At 35.3% G+C, this 16,405-nt stretch overlaps 1 protein-coding gene across 1 annotated transcript in view; it reads left to right on the forward strand.

Moving 5' to 3' along the window:
- Positions 1–2,798: 2,798 nt before the first annotated feature.
- Positions 2,799–16,405, forward strand: part of LOC131164088 (uncharacterized) — a 90,131-nt gene continuing 76,524 nt past the window's right edge. The window contains exons 1-2 of the mRNA XM_058121049.1: positions 2,799–3,008; positions 3,123–3,204. Of these exons, the coding sequence (XP_057977032.1) occupies positions 2,918–3,008; positions 3,123–3,204 (173 nt within the window). The 5' untranslated portion in view covers positions 2,799–2,917. The remainder of the gene's footprint in view (positions 3,009–3,122; positions 3,205–16,405) is intronic.

Genomic DNA, 16,405 nt, shown 5'->3' on the forward strand with positions numbered 1-16,405 from the left:
ATTTGAGAGAAGTGTTTTTTGGACTTGAGGTTGAAGCTATATAAAGAGCTCAACTCTTCATTTGTAAAACTTATCTCAAAGTTTTACTTTATCAAGAAGTAGTGGATTGATCATCGGTGCCCGAGGATGTAGGTAATTCTATACCGAACCTCGTTAATTTCTTGTCTTGTTTTTTTTATTGTTTTATTATTAGTTTCTGCATTGCTTTAATTTCTTATATATTCAATAGCAATAGTTGTAGTGTTGATGTTTGGCACAAGTGGGGTGCCCGAAACAACAATTTAAAGGTTTATTTGAGATTTATAGGCTGAGAAAATGCGAAAATAGTAGGTTATTTGGGATTTATTTAATTAAACTAGGATCCGGGTGAGCATCACATGCATTTTTGGGGATTCTTGTTGGCGTAGTTCAAGAAAGCAGGTAAAAGAGAATATATATTAAACCAGGATTTTATGAATTAAACAAATAAAAAATGGATAATTTATGTATATGTATACGTTTTCTTATGGGTTAAAAATGGCAATCGTTTAAATTATAATTTCTGAGCCTAGGGTTGTTTTATTAGATATGTGAAAATTGACAGATGAAAGTGGAAGATTTTTCAGGATAATTAAGTAAGAAATTAAAAGTATAATTTCAGTATAAGAATAATAAATGAGAGTTGACTTATTTTACTAAACATATTTGAAATATATTGCTAAATTGTGTGACATAAGTAAAATGGAAATTATGTGATGAATTATGATATGTACATTTATGAGATGTAAGGAATATTGAAATGTGATAAAAATATGTATTGCATGTGTTTTGTTACACGAGATCCACGTAATGTAGACCGTTGCATGAGATTTACATAGGTTGGACTTTACATGAGATCCACGTAGGTTGGACTTTATATGAGATCCACGTAGGTTGGGCTTTACACGAGATCCACGTAATGTGGACTATTATATGAGATCCACATAGGTTGGACTTTACACGAGATCCACATAATGTGGATCGTTACATGAGATCCACATAGGTTGGACTTTACATGAGATCCACGTAAGTTAGACTTTACATGAGATCCACGTAATGTGGACTATTACATGAGATCCACGTAGGTTGGACTCTACATGAGTTCCACACAAGGTGGACTTTATATGAGTTTTATGTAATGTGAACTATGAAAGTGAACTACGTAATAACTATAGAGAACATAAAAAGATGTATATACAGAAACGACGGATACCAAGTAAAGTAAGAATGAATTGTATATTGCAATATCAGTATTCACGCTAGTATGATATGTATTTATATGGGTAGGGCAAACTCTTTGCTTGAGGGCTTGCCGAGAAAGGCGAGTGCCCTAGTAGGTATCAGATATAGTAGTAGGCTGCATAATGTATTAGGGTAAAGGAAAATTACTTGTATGAGTGAATAAATTTCCTCATTCTCGGGAGCCTCTGCTAGTAAACCATTGTATGAACTATGTGAGTACGAGATTACTTCTTCACTCGAGGGGCTACTGAGTAAGGTAAGTACCCTGATATGCTTCAGTTGTGACCATTGGTTACCTAGAGAAAGAGACATATATTAAATTTGCCCTACGAAAATGACATCTCACAAAGAAATATTCCAACCAAGGCTAGACTAATATAAATATATAAAGTAGTTACAAACTACTGTAAAAAATAAATTCAAGACCTTCTTGACAAAAAAAACTTATTAGAAAGTTAAAATTTCCATGGAGTTGCTATGTTTTTCTATGTTTAAAAGGCTTTAGAACTTGAAAGGAGCCTCCAGACTAGTGATTAACTACAAACCCCTAAACGAAACTTTGATATGAAAAAAATACCCAATACCAAATAAGTCAGTTTTAATAAAATAAGTCTATAATGCAAAAGTCTTCTTTAAATTTTACATGAAATCAAGCTTTTGACAAATCCATATTGCCAAATAAAATGAATACAAGATTGCCTTCATAGTCCCATTTGAGCAATATGATTAGAATGTTATACTTTTTGGTCTAAAAAATGCGCCAAGTGAGTTTCAAAATGTTATCAATGATATATTTTACCCATATGCAGATTTCATAACTGCTTTATATTGACGTTGTTTTAGTTTTCTCAGAAAATTTAGACAAACACTTTAAACATTTAAATATATATATTATTTTAAAATAATCAAGATTATATACTATGCATTTTTATTAAGTAAAAATATTAATAAAAAATAAAAAATAAATAATTTTAAATTAAAAATAAAGTATTTGAGAGTTTTGAAGCATTAATTATAAAAAAGATATATAAAAAATGGGAATTAAGGCTTAGATTGGTCGTTTGTTGTTGTATATATAAAAATTGGGAGTTAAATTTGAGGTATTATGGGTAGAAAAATAAATTATTCCAATTTTAAAGAAAGGAAAAATAATAATTAGTGTAATTAAATGCCTTGCCAAACAAAACAAAATTATAAATGCAACCCATTCTAGATCAACCTTATTTCATTAAATCAACTTAATAAATGGATTATACTTAATATTCATGTCTTCATTGTATCTAAAAAATTATATCTGAACATAAAAATCATTTCTTAAAAAATTAATTTTTCCATGATGTTTCTAAATTGGTTTGCTTTTTAAAAATATTTACTTTTCATTCGGAAGTATAAATTTTTAAATTGTATTTAAATTGGTATGAATTTGGATAATTAGATAAAATTATATGAATTTAAATTCAAATTTCAAATTCATAATTCTAAACTACACCAATCAAATTGCGTATTTAGTATATAAAATTTGTATACGAAACAATTGAAAAGATTGTATTCCAGAACAATTTAAAAAGCGACAAATCTCGTTGGCGATTTTAGGGATTCCAAAACAGCGTCAGTTGTTAGCAGTTGGCACTACGGGGGTGAAAAGAATCAGGACAGAATGGCCCTGCAGATTCCGAGGCTTCCGATGTTGCTCTCATGTCGTTCAACATTCCTTCTGTTAACCAACGCTAATTGTTCTACCCGCTCGGGTACTCCGGCTTCTTTCTCTCTCTTACACTGCACATTTTCTCCATACCTCTCTCTCTCTCTCTCTCTCTCTCTCTCTCTCTCTCTCTCTCATATTGATTACAACTGATTTTCAGTGAAATGGGACGAACTCCATATGCATATTTCTTTCAGAACCTTCTCTGTTTCCAAGTCTGGGAAAATTCAACCATACAAGAAGTAAGCTTTTTTGTTTTTTTTCAGCGCCTCAGTTTTTGCTCACGACTCACAATTCCAGCTTATTTTCACGTCATGGTTTGTTACAATACGATACATATACTTTTTTTTTGAATTAGTATTGGATGCGTTTTGGTAAAGTTAAGTTTTTAAGATATAAAAAATGAACTGGATTTAGACCCAGCTTGAATAAATCAAAACAGAATGATTAAAGTAGTTTGGCGTGGGAGAGAGGGAGAACAATGTGTCAGACAACGTCTGATTTTATTCAGGCACTATTTGAAGTCTGACAGAATAAGTGGGCTTCAAATTTAGTTAAGATGTGTCTCCGAATATTTTGAAATCTACCAGTTCCCCTGATTTGGGTTTGAGATTTACGTATTCGTCTATTAAGAGCATGTTCAAGTTTCCTTGTGGTTTTAGGTTTTTGTTCTTTCTTGGTTTTAGGATTATTTTGAGCATGCAGTGTTTTGATAGGTTTTCTTTTGGTCTGTGGTAGGGGAGAAAGGGGCTGCTAGTAATTGAGATAGGCTCCTGTTTTGTAGTGAACAGAAAGACAAATTCCCTAATCTATCTGAAGGTGCTTTATCAAGACCAGCCCAATTTTGTTATTGTCTAGCAGGAAATAGGGCAAAGAAGGAGATTTGAAAATACGTGGCTTGATCATAACTCTTTCTATTCTTTGGTCAAGAATACTTGGAATCTAGTGTCGGGAAGCAATTGGGAGGGTTTTAACTTTTAAGTTGTTGAAAAAGCTCAAAAATCTAAAAGGTGTTTTGAAGAAGTGGAATGTTGAAGTCATTGGAATAATAGGGCAAAGACGGCTAGCATTTTAGATGAGATTGATCATTTCGGTAGAAAAGAGGAAGAAGGAAGTCTTGTAGATTTTAGGTGGCTAAGTGGGTGTTGTAGAAATATGAGCTAGAGGAGGTGATCTTTAGGGAAGAGAGAGCGGAAATTTGAATGGGTTGATTGATTGTGATTATAAATGGCCAAATGGAAAGAAATATGATTACGTAATTGGAGTCGAGGAAGGGCTTTGTTAAAAGATGGCGAACTTGGATGAGGGGGAGCCTGTCTAATGCCTTTTTTTTTTTTTTTTTTTAATTTTTAGCAGGGAGCCTAAATCTTGGTGTTAGGAAAGGGTATCCACATTCATCTTTATTGTTTGTTCTTGTGGTAGATATCTTGAGTAGATTTTTTTTTTTTTTTTTGATAGAGAAAGAAAGTTTCATTAATATGGAAAAAAATTATGAGCGGGTGAATGAGACATTTCCCGTTTTCATTATGAGAGGGTGAATGAGACATTTCCCGAGAAAAAAAATGAACAAATTGGAAACAAACAATTATGACCAACAAAGAGAGGAGAGATCAACAAGCCAACAAGTTCTTCCAATCTCTTTGTAACTCCTGAAAACTATCCTCTTTGAAAAACCCAAACCCAACACACCACAGTGAGGCCAATTATTGAATTTTTTCCCAATCCATTACTCATTTTCCTTTTTTGTTTTTTTCCCATAAAAAATCCATGCATTATGCTCCAACCAAGTGAAAGCATTAATTTTTGGGGAAGCCGACTTTCCATATAATAGGATAGGGCAGAAATGAACGAATATCCCTCCCCAAAAAAAGGTTACTCCCATTTAATAAAGATAACAAAGCTGATAACTCTACCTACTCCCTATCATTAAGAGGTCTCTTAAAATGGAGATTCCAAGAAACCAAAGGGTTGCTCAGACCACTAGCAAAGAAAGACATAGCTTTGTTTTGTTCACAACTCAAACGAAAGAGAAGAGGGAAAGAAGTGGAAAAGGAAGCATTTCGCAATCACGAGTCTTCTTAGAAATGGATACATGAACCCCTCCCCGCCTCAAGTTTGCGAGGGGTGAATGAAGGATAAATTTGAGAAATGGACCTCCACGGACTCCCCAAAGAGCATCTTAAATTAGCATTGGTATCCCATCCCTTCTCATCCAACCCAAACTTACTTCTTATTACTTTATGCCAAAGGGAAGATTCTTCTAGAGGGAAGTGCCATAACCATTTAGCTAAAAGAGTAGTGTTTTTAGGCACCAACTTGCCAAGATCCAGCGTCCATCCTTTTTAGACCTACAAACTTCTTCCTATAGCATAAGTGGCTCCTATGACTCCCTCACCAGACCACAAAAAGTCTCTCATAATTGTCTCAAGCTTGCTACTAGTCCCCTTCGGAATCTTAAAAATAGATAGAAAGTATAACATCTTGCTAGAAGGACAAGGCTGGATTAGGGTTATTCTTCCCCTAAGAGAGAAAAAAGCCCCCTTCCAAAAATCTAATCTCTTTGTCACCCTATCCACAACAAGGAGCTTTATTCCTTCCTATTCAAAAGAACTGTAAACGTATTATCTGCCAAAAAAAATAAATAAAAAAATAAAAAAGACCTGCAAACCCTTGAGTCAAAACTTTTAGAGCCCTTGATCACTTTCTTATGGTCAAATTGAAAGTTAATAGTTTAGGTAGATACTTGTCTTCGGGGAAAATACCTAATAAGGGTTCCATACAAATGATATGTATCCCAAAAGGTAAAGAGGCAGGGGAATGGAAGTGTTTCTTTTTGAGAGCTTTGAGGGGTTTTACAAAAGGAAATTTGGAAATATTGGTTAAAGCAGGCAATTGGAAAGTTTTTCCAATTGGTGAATCTAGAGCTTTTCCATACCTATGGTGTGTGGATTGTGGATTCACAAATGTGTGTCAATGGCAGAGGAGTCAATCCAGCTTCTCATGAACGACAATAACTTGCATGTCATTAGGTAAGGTTTTTTGGCGGGGATGATGGAGGAATTCTAGTGAAGGAAGTTGAGGTAGGGAAAAAAGGTAGTTTTGGAAAGTTTGACCCAATTGGTAATAAAAGGATTTGAGTAGGAAATCCTTGATATTTCCTGTGCAATCAAAAGGAAAAATTTGCCAAAGGTATATTTGAATCCTTTTGGCACAAAGATGGCTTTTGTGCCTAGGCCTCCAACAATTGTTTTCTTGGGTCAAAAAATAAGATTTACAGGGTTCTAGGCCTAGTGGAAATAAAGATATGTTCAACCATATTGTTGGGAGAGGCCTAAACGATATGGGCCATATTGAGGCCCCCCTTAAAACTCATAAAGTTTCAAATGAGGTTGGTTTTGGTGGGCTTTTGGCCACATTACTAGATTCTTTTGGATATGATCCATGTTCATCGAGGCTAGGTTTTTTGGGCTAGGAAGGGGATGGCACCAAAGAAAGATCAAGATAAGCCAAAGAAGAGAAGCCTAGGGTGTTGAATGATGGAAAGAAAGGAGGAACAAAGGAATTCAAGAATGGTGGATGAGAATGTGGCAGCGACCATGTGATCGAGAACTAGGCTAAGCAAAATGCTTCAGAGGCACCACCCAAAAACTGCAGAGGTTATCAGTTGTGTATGCATAGGTAAAGAAGAAGAGTTGTTCATTGAACGACAGAGGGAGGAAGGCTAGGAGGGTTCATGATGGAATAAGATAGAGAATTATTTATCTTGCAGGGTCATATTCATTTTGGAATGAGAATTCAGAGCTTAAATGTAGTTTGTAAGCTTATGAGAACTAATATTTCTATAGGAACTACCAATTCTCATCACTTTAATATCATAGTTCCAAAAAATCCTTCCCCAGATAGTCTTGGTATGATGACCAGGTATGTGGGAATTGATCTTTTGGAAGCTCAGTAGGGGAACTTTTCAAATCTGGAAGGGAACACTTTCACTCCTTTTCCACTTCATTCTAGTTCTGAATTACTAAAAATGCCACGGGGAGTTAGAACCTGAGGGGAACCTAAATACTTTTGACCTCTTTGGGGTAGAGAGAAAAAACTGGGCAGCCCAAGAACTTCTTGATGATTTGGGTCTCAGTATGGTGATTTCAGGGGATAAGGTTAGGCTTAAAAAAAAAAGAAGTTATTAGGGAGAGCAATAAGTTGAGTAGATAGTTGGTTAGGTTAGCTTCATTAGTTAACTATGAGATGGGGAGTAGAGTTTTGGCAAGTTTTATGAATTTAAATGAAGCTTCTCTCTTGGAATGTTAGAGGATTGAGTGGGTTGATAAAAGAAGAACGGGAAAGGATTTGATTAATAGAGTTTGACTAGTTATTTTGTTTATGTAGGAGACAAAGCTAAAAGATAGATAACTATCTCTTTAGGAGTCTTTGGTATTCTAGATTTAGAGAGTGGATGTCTTTTCCTTCCTTAGGAACCTCGAGAGATTAGTTAATGGCTCGGGAAATACTGATTTTAGGGTTCTTTTCTTTGTTGGTTAGACGTTAGGGGTGTTAAGGAGTGGCGGTTACATCCGTTTATGGTCCTACACATTATTCCTAGAGTATTAATTTTCTTTGAAAGAGTTAGCTAGTTTTTTTGGTCTTTGTAGTCCATGTGGGGTGGCGAGGGTGATTTTAATGTTATTCGGAACTCTAGGAAGAAGTTTGGGGTTATTGAGGATGGCTAGTTGCATAAGGTTTTTGTATTTTTTTTGATAGCAAAAGAAGAGATTTCATTAGAGAGAGAAGAATTTACAAAGAGGAGAATGAGGCATCTCCCAAAAAATTTTGGAAAAATCCATAAAAAAGAAAGAAACTGAAAACACAAAAAAAAACTTTGAAATATCAAATAAAAAAATTCCTCCAATCTCGCTAAATTTCCAAAAAGCTCGCTCTCTTAAAGCAACTGGAGCCAATGCACCATAAAGAAGCCAAATAATGAATCTTCTCCCAAACCAGTTATCTGCTCAATTTTATTCCTGTAAAAATCTGTGCATTTCGCTCCAACTATAAACCCCACAGCACTGCAAAATTTCCACACTTCCAGAAAGCAGTCCTATCCTTTTTCCTTTTTGAAGCCCTCAAATGAGATATTCGACATTCCATCCACCGTCACTGGACAAACTGAAGCTTCCCCCAACATACTAAATAAATTATTCTAGATGTTCGAAGCAAAATCACGATGTAAGAACAAATAAGGAGTTGACTCAAAATTCAAATAACAAAGCACACAAACATCTAAAGATAAATTCTTCAAAGGTCTCCTAGTCTGCAATGCATTATTAGTATTGATTCTATTAAGCATAGTCAACCCAAATGAAAGCCTTAATCTTTGGGGTAGCTTTAGCCTTCCAAATACGTGAAAATAGAGGAAAAAAAGAGTTGGAATAGGTCAAAAATTCGAAAGAAGATTTTCAAGAATAAACCTCAAAAGATCCAAAGCCCAAGACCGAATAGCCTTATTTGAAGAAAGATGATTATTATTCAATAACGACAACAAGGAGGAAAGTTCCATGACCTCTCTATCATTTAAGGATATTCTGAATTGAAAATTCTACGAAACCAGAGGGCTACCTGAATCGACCACAAAAAAGTGATCATACTATCTTGTCTTGAGCTCAATTGGAAGAGGCGAGGAAAAGATGTGGATAGAACATTGTTCGCCAACCACAGATATTTACAAAAACGAATTCGAGAACCCTTCCCCACAACTAAATTAATTTGAGGAGTGAATAAGGGATAAATGTGAGGAATAGATTTCCATGGACTCTCAGAAGATGAGGATATTTAACTTTTTTATTTACGATTGTGTCCTTGAATAGTGGTTGGTTTACTTTGGTGGCTTTGAGGGATAGGTAAGCTTTGTCTTGCATTGATAGATTTCTTTTTACAAATGCTTGGGAGGACTTGTTTCCAAATGTTGTTGATAAGAAAAGGAATCTATTACAGAGAGCAAATACTTACAAAGGAGGGTGGATAAGAAATCCTCCTAGATAGAAATATAAATCAATCCAACGAAAAAACAATTACAACAAAGCTGCCACCTAATCTCTTTGGATATCAGATAGCATTAGACCCCCCAAATAACCCAAAAGAATGTGGCCCAAAAGAAGCAAAAATAGTAACTTTCTCCTAAAGAAAAAATGGAGAAATCTTCTGACTTCAAAAAATTCTAGCATTCCTTTCAAGCTAAAACACCCATTGCATTGTAAAAAACTGCAATCTTAAAAAGTTTTTCCACTTTTATCATTCCTAAAACCCCAAGAATTCATCAAAAAATCATGAATAGAATCTAGAGCCACTTAATCTCTCCAAATATTGTGCAAGAGGTGCTGGTTAGCTACCATAAATCATTGCTTGATACTTTTGGATTCCAATCCCATTTAGTGGGGCCCTACTTCTTTTAGGTTTGAGAATATGTGGCTATCACACCCTTTCTTTCACAATAAGTTTAGTGATTGGTGGAAGGAGAGCCAAGTTCAAAGGTGGGAAAGTTTCAAAATTATGAGAAAATTGAAATATGTTAAAAATAAGCGTAAGGATTGGAACAAAGAGGTGTTAGGGAATATCGGGGAGAAGAAAATTAATATTCTTCCTAAAGTTGTTAGTTTGCATAGCTGGAGGAGTGTTAGTTGTTGGGAGAGAAGGATAGAGCTAGAAGGGTTCATCTTTGCAATGAGTTGGAGGTGATTCTGTTAAGGGAAGAGAGGCAACGATAAGAGAGGATTTGCTGTCAAAAGGTTAAGATTAGCTAGGTTAAAGGAGGGGATTATCATTCTAGGTTGTTTCATCGGGTAGCCAATGGGAGGAGGCGAAAAAGTTGAGTTAAGGAATTGAAGTTGGACTCAGTTGGGGATTATACATAGATTGAGGGTTGAGATCTCAACTTTCTATGAGTTGTTGTACACTAATGATCATGGTTTTAAATCATGGTATCAGTCCGCATAACGATAACACTCATCAAGTAGCCAATGGGAGGAGGCGAGAAAGCCTAGTTAAGGATATGAAGTTGGACTCAGAGATCATGGTTAGGGATCATACATAGATTGGAGGTTGAGATCTAAAATTTCTATGAGTCGTTGTACAATAATGATCATGGTTTTAAATAATGGTAACAATCTGCATAACGGTGACGCTCACAGTGTAATGGTCACGATTATTGCGGATGTTATGTAATGTGTAACGGTCACTGCATTTGTGAATTCATTTTTTGCATTAGAAAACTTCTTAAAAACATATAGATTCATTTGTTTTGATCCCAAAATCCTTCTACTAAAGCTTTAAATGATTTTAGTAAATTTTGATCAATTTAAATATAACATATACAACAAGTATTAGATGTCATGTTGGTTGCCTTTGTTGCTATTGGCGAGAAGAAGCATGCTTTTGCTAATTTGTTCACTAATTTATTGATTATCCTAACTAAGAAATCATAAGTATAAAGAAATATAAAATATAGAATGGCTTTTTTTGTACTCTTTAGTCTTTAATGGAATTTTTGTTATCCAAAAATATAATATAGAATGTTCATATGTTAAACAAGATAAAAAATGCATACAATAGAATGTATTTTAGTCCCCAAACTAGGTGTAAGAAAAACAAGAAAAAAATTAAAATAAAATTGAAAGAACTTAGAATACAAGCATTTGTAATTTAATGAGAGAAATAATTGGGTTTATTTTAATGGTAGTTATTTAAAAAATACATACTAAATGTCAAGGGAAATAGACTCAAAAATATATATTTTTTAATAAAAAGAACACCAACTAAACAAACCAACTTAAAATTGAATGTCTGAGCTTCAATAAAGCGAAAAGACAGTTGGATGTGTTGCAAGGAGACCTTGTCGAGGGTTCTTAGGGAGCTCCTTTGTACTGGGGTAGTGTGCAAGAGTATTAACTCCACTTTCATCGCCCTTGTTCCTAAAAAAGATGGGCATAGAAGAGTAAAGGATTTTAGGCTAATTAATCTTATGCGAGTGTTTATAAGATTCTAACTAAAGTTTGTCCTGTATACTTGAGGAGGTGTTGGGAGACATGATGTCAATTGCCCAATATGCTTTCGTCAAGAATAGACAAATTTTTTTTAAGGTTCTAAATTTTAGATGCTAGTAAGTTTGAGAGAATATCATGAGAGATTTCTTGTGGTTTGGTGTGGGGAGTTGTAGGGACTATTTAGTGAGCTGGGTTGAGGTTTGTAGGTCTAAATTGGAGCGAGGGCTGGGTCTTGGTAATTTGGTGTAATGGTGTCTAAAAACACAGCCCTTTTAGCTAAATGGTTATCGTGTTTCCTTCTAGAAGATACTTCTCTTTGGCTCAGAGTTATAAAAAGCAAGTTTGATTTGGACGAGAATGGTTGGGGTACCAATGCTAGTTTAAGATGTTCTTTGGGGAGTCCATGAAGGTCTATTTCTTAGCTTTATCCTCTATTCACCCATCACACTAAATTTGAGGTGAGGAGGGGTTCTTAGATTCATTTTTGGAAAAACCTTTGGCTTGGGAATGCCTCTTTTACACATCTTTCCCTTGTCGTTTCATATTGAATTCTGAGCCGAATAAAAGTAGTCCGGTCTTTGTTGGCAACTTGAATAGTCCTTTGGTTTCTTGGAATCTCCACTTTAGGAGATCTTTGAACGATAGGGAGATGGTGCAGTTGTCATCCTTGTTATCCTTATCGAATAATTGTAATCTGTCCTTGGGGAGGGATGTTTGTTTATGGTCTTTGGATCACTCGGGGGGGTATCCTTTTGCAAATGTTTCTTTGGATTTTTGACCCATTCCAACTCTTCATTTCCTCTCTATCCTATTATTTGGAAGGCAAAAGTTCCCCCCAAAATTAAGGCTTTTTTACGTGGTTGGTTATGCTTAACAAAATTAATGCCAATAACTTGTTAGTTAGGAGGCCTTTGAAGGTTCTCTGAGATGTTTGCGTGCTCTGTTATAGGAATTCCTAGACAGCATATCATCTTCTTTTGCATTGCAAATTTGCTTGGAGGATTTGGAACAAATTTTTTGGTATTATGATGAGAGTTAGGTCTGTCCTTTTTTGTTGGAAGATTTGTTAGCGACCTTTTTTGTAGGTTTTGAAAGAAGGAAGGATAGGGCAGAAGTTAAACTGAGTGCTGATGTGGGAAAAGATTCAATACATGGCTGCTTTGTGGTGTGTCAGGTTTGGAGTTTTTAGGGGTTTTAGTTTCTGGATTTACAAAGAGATTGGAGGAACTTGCTGGCTTGATGATTTTCTCTCTTTGTTATTCCTAGTTCTTTATTTCTGGTTTGTCTAAGATTTTTATCTAGAGATGTTCTATTCTCCCTTCTGTAAATTCTTTCCCTATTAATGAAAATTTGTTTTGCTATCAAAAAAGGGGAAAAATAGAATTCTAGCCATAACTGATAGAAGCAAGATACGGGGAAGGTGGATTAGTCAATCACCTGCTAATGTAATCCAAAGCTCTCTAGTTGTCTAAGACACGCATGAAGTGGGTCAATATAATCAGAATGATATTAGTTTGGTTTCAGAATAGTTTCGTGGTGAAAATGATGATAAAGATAAAAGTGTCAGGTTGGTTGATGATTTTTGTTTTGCAGACGGATTAGAGGCTAGGGTCGCCAAGAATAATAGGGAGGAAGGTGGTTTGGGGAGGAATCCTGATGCTTCATGTTTCAAGTCTAAACAATCTATGGGTCCTAAGGTTTATGCTCGCTGGAAGGCTACTCTGGTAGGGATAGAAATGGGGAAATTACAAGAAGAGAAAAGAAAGCATTCTGGTGAGATAGGGCCAAAGATTTTAAGGAGAGATTCTAAAGGAGAGTTATGTATAATGGAAGATATGCATGCTAAGATGAAGGGTATATCTAGTGATGGAGCAAGCAAAGGAAAGAAGGCTAAGAAATGGGGAGACCTTTCAGATAATGATAGTTGACATTAGTGAGTTTGATTCTGATGGGGGTTGCTGTTGGTTGAGATTCGGGAACAATATGGATATGTTTTTGATTCTTGTGATGTACTTGGGGAATTATCATATGTAAATCCACTCCCATTGGAAGGATTTGTGGAGGTTTTTATTTTTGAAAACAATGAGTTGGATAAAAACTGTAGTGCAAGGATGAAATTCTACCTATACTAGTGGAGTACGGGAGATTCCTAGGAAGGATTTAGAAGTTCGATTCCTTTGATGTACTTGGGGATTTATCATATGTACATCCACCCATGTTGGAAGGATTCATGGGGTTTTCTATTTTTGAAAACAATGATTTGGATAATAAATTATAGTGCAAGGATGGAATTCTACCTATACTAGTGGAGTGGAGGAGATTCCTAGGAAGGATTTAGAAGTTCAAGATCTTATGGATAAATTGGATTTGGAGATGTGTCATGTTAGAGGAAATGAAGTGTGCTTTGATTAGTTTGATAGGGGTAAAAACAAAGCGAAGAAGGGTTTGAAGGAGTTAGCAAATTTGAAGTGCTCGGTGAAGTAAGGCATAAAGGGATTGAAAAGGGGGTTTTCTTAGTTCATTGTATTTTTATTATGGGCCTGATGGTTAAGGAGGCCCAAGAGTAGAATTTTGATTCTATATTGGGCCAGTTTAGAGAGGTGAATACTCAACAGAGTAAATTGCAGTTGGGCCAGTCAAATGGGCTGGCCAAAATGCTTAGATTGGTTTCCAGTCAAAAAGAAGGCCCTCTTCTAAAAAATTGTGATGCTACAGGAAGTAATATCTCCTATGAACAGAAGAAAGATGTAGGTGGTTCAGTACTGCAATCATCTTTAAGCAAGATCTATGTTGGTCAAGAGGAGAGAAGTAGGTGCTCTGAAAATAAAAAAGATAAGGAGGCTGAATTAGATAGATGGGTTGCTAGAAACTCTACTAATTTTCTTGAGAGTGTTGTGTCTCCTTTTTTTTGGAGAAGAATGATAGTAGATATGGTTTAGGATCATTTGGGGATCTTCTTCTATGAATTTTGATTCCTGTGAAGTTGAAAATCAGGAATTTATTGTTAGTTCGGAAGGGAATTCAGATGATAAGGGAGTCAATTCGGATAATTTGAAAAGTCAAAAGGTTTATGCTTGTTGTTAGGGTGTGCAATTGGGTTTTGAAAGGAGGAAGTATTTTGAAGATAATTAGGATTCACTTTGGTGATAAAACGAAAAGCATTCTTGAGAGAGATTCTAAAGGTGTTTTAAATAAGGTGGAGGAGCCAATCATTGAGAGGGTTAATACAAGTAAGGATAGTAAGACATGGGGGGATGTTTTGGATGATGATAGCGTAGGTAGTAGTGTTTTTGAATGTGACAAGGTTTACTTATGGATGAAATTCGGGAGCAGCAAGGATTTCTTCCTATTCTTCTTCTGATTGTCTTAGGGATTTAACTTACGTGCCGCTTCCTCCCTCTAGAGGGTTTAGATGGAATTAATCTTTTTGAGGATGATGTTTCTATAGAAGAATTGAAGATGTAAGATGGAATTATACCCACTCAAATTCAAGTATCTACTGATAAAGACATTCAAACTCAGAATTTGTTGGATAGCTTCGGCCTCATGCTGGTTGATCATGAAGGAAATGAAGTTAGGCTTGATGGGGGTAAATCTAAGGCAAAGAACGGTCGGAGGGAGTTAGTGAATTTGAACTGTTTTGTGAACTATGATGGGAAGGGATCAAAGAGGGACTTTCTTGGATAATTTCAGTTTTATCATATTTTATTTTATTATTTGTTATTTATTATTTTTGTTTTTCAATTTTATTTTTCCTTTTTTTTCTTTATGAGGATTTAGTATCCTCACTTTGATTGCACATTCTCTTTTTTAATATATCTTCTTTTATTATAAAATAATTGTATTTGCCTTTTTATTTTTATTTGTTATTATTTTTTTGAGTGGACTTATTGTTCTGTTAGGATGTAATTTCTCTTTCTCAATCTAATATACTTTAAAAAAAAAAAAAAAAAAACTTGAAGATTTCATAATTTTAACTTATGGTGGGACGCACTTGGTGGACTTGTGTGAAATACCCTAAAATAGGAATGCATGGAAATAAGTTTGGGAAAACATATAACTCTGTAAGTTGTTATGACGTACTTGAAAAATAAATGAATAAATTGAATGCTTTTGATATTTAATTGTGTGGATCCCATTATATTGAAGATTATTATTATGTTTAAGTTGATATTTTGACCCTAAGATAAGTTGGGTAGACAGTTTAGTCCTTAAATAATTAAATTTAAAGATTTCATAATTTTAATGTTTGTGGGACCCACTAGGTGCACTAATGTCAAATACTTCAAACTAGGAATGGTGATATTCTCAAGTTAGGAATGGTGATTCTGAGTGTTTCTCTTCGATAATTTTGAGTGTTCGTCTTTGATAACTCAAGTGTTCGTCTTCGAGTTGTAGGTGCGATGCTTTGTTCCCCACACTCTCTCTATGAGACTGAAAGCATGGTGATTCTCCTTCCTCTCTTCCTTGCAATACCTTCATCCGCCGATACCCTTCCTTCGAAACTCTTATCCCTTGAAGCCTTTTCCCTATGCTACCTTGCCGTACCATTATATCTTCTAATCCTCTTTATGACAGTCATCTAACCATTTGAAACCAGTAGAACCTATATCCTTTCATCAATACTCCCTTTTCAGCAGCAGAATGCCATAGGAAGCATCAGAAATAGGTTTGTAAAAGTATCCTATCTTCAAAACCTAAACGACGTGTGTCTCCATCAACACCCCTAGAAACAGTCGGATATCAAAATCTAATGAAGCTTGTTTTCCTGGGTCCATCACATCCAGCACTCTCACCTTTAATCTTTACTCACCTGCCTATCTAGCAACACCTGTTTTCATTTGTCCATTCACTCATTGAAACCTATACCCTTTCTTCTTTTATTAACCAGAGCATCACCATGTCCCTTCAGTCAAGATAGGAAAGTTTTTTCTTTTGAATGGATTCCTTCAACATGAGCTCTTAGAATTTTGGAGCGTGCATGCTTGGAATAGGTTCTCTCATTGTGTACCGCTAGACAATGGGGTCCAATTGACCTAGAAACAATTGTTGGAATTTTGGATGCAAAATACTGAGTTTCCTTAGATAAAGACAATGAAATTTTCAGGAGGATTGTTGATTATCAGATTTGTGTCAAATTATTTCGGTAGGATTATTGTTGTCGAGAAATTGTTATATTCTAGGGGCAGATTTTCTTTGAGAATTCCAGAAGGTAAGGAAGCATCAGGCTGGTGGATCTTTTGTAATTCGTTGAAAAGGGGTTAAGTTAAAGGACAACAAAGAAATCAGAAAGCTTTGGGTTGATTGTGCAAAGAGTGTCGTTCCGTAGACATAGAGCAGCAAGAAGTAAGTAGTCTTATGTATAATGGGCTACCTAATGATCTCAGTTATGTAGAGGTGGTGAAGAAAC

This window comes from Malania oleifera, chromosome 9 (assembly GCF_029873635.1).
Source record: "Malania oleifera isolate guangnan ecotype guangnan chromosome 9, ASM2987363v1, whole genome shotgun sequence".
Classification (NCBI taxonomy): domain Eukaryota; kingdom Viridiplantae; phylum Streptophyta; class Magnoliopsida; order Santalales; family Ximeniaceae; genus Malania; species Malania oleifera.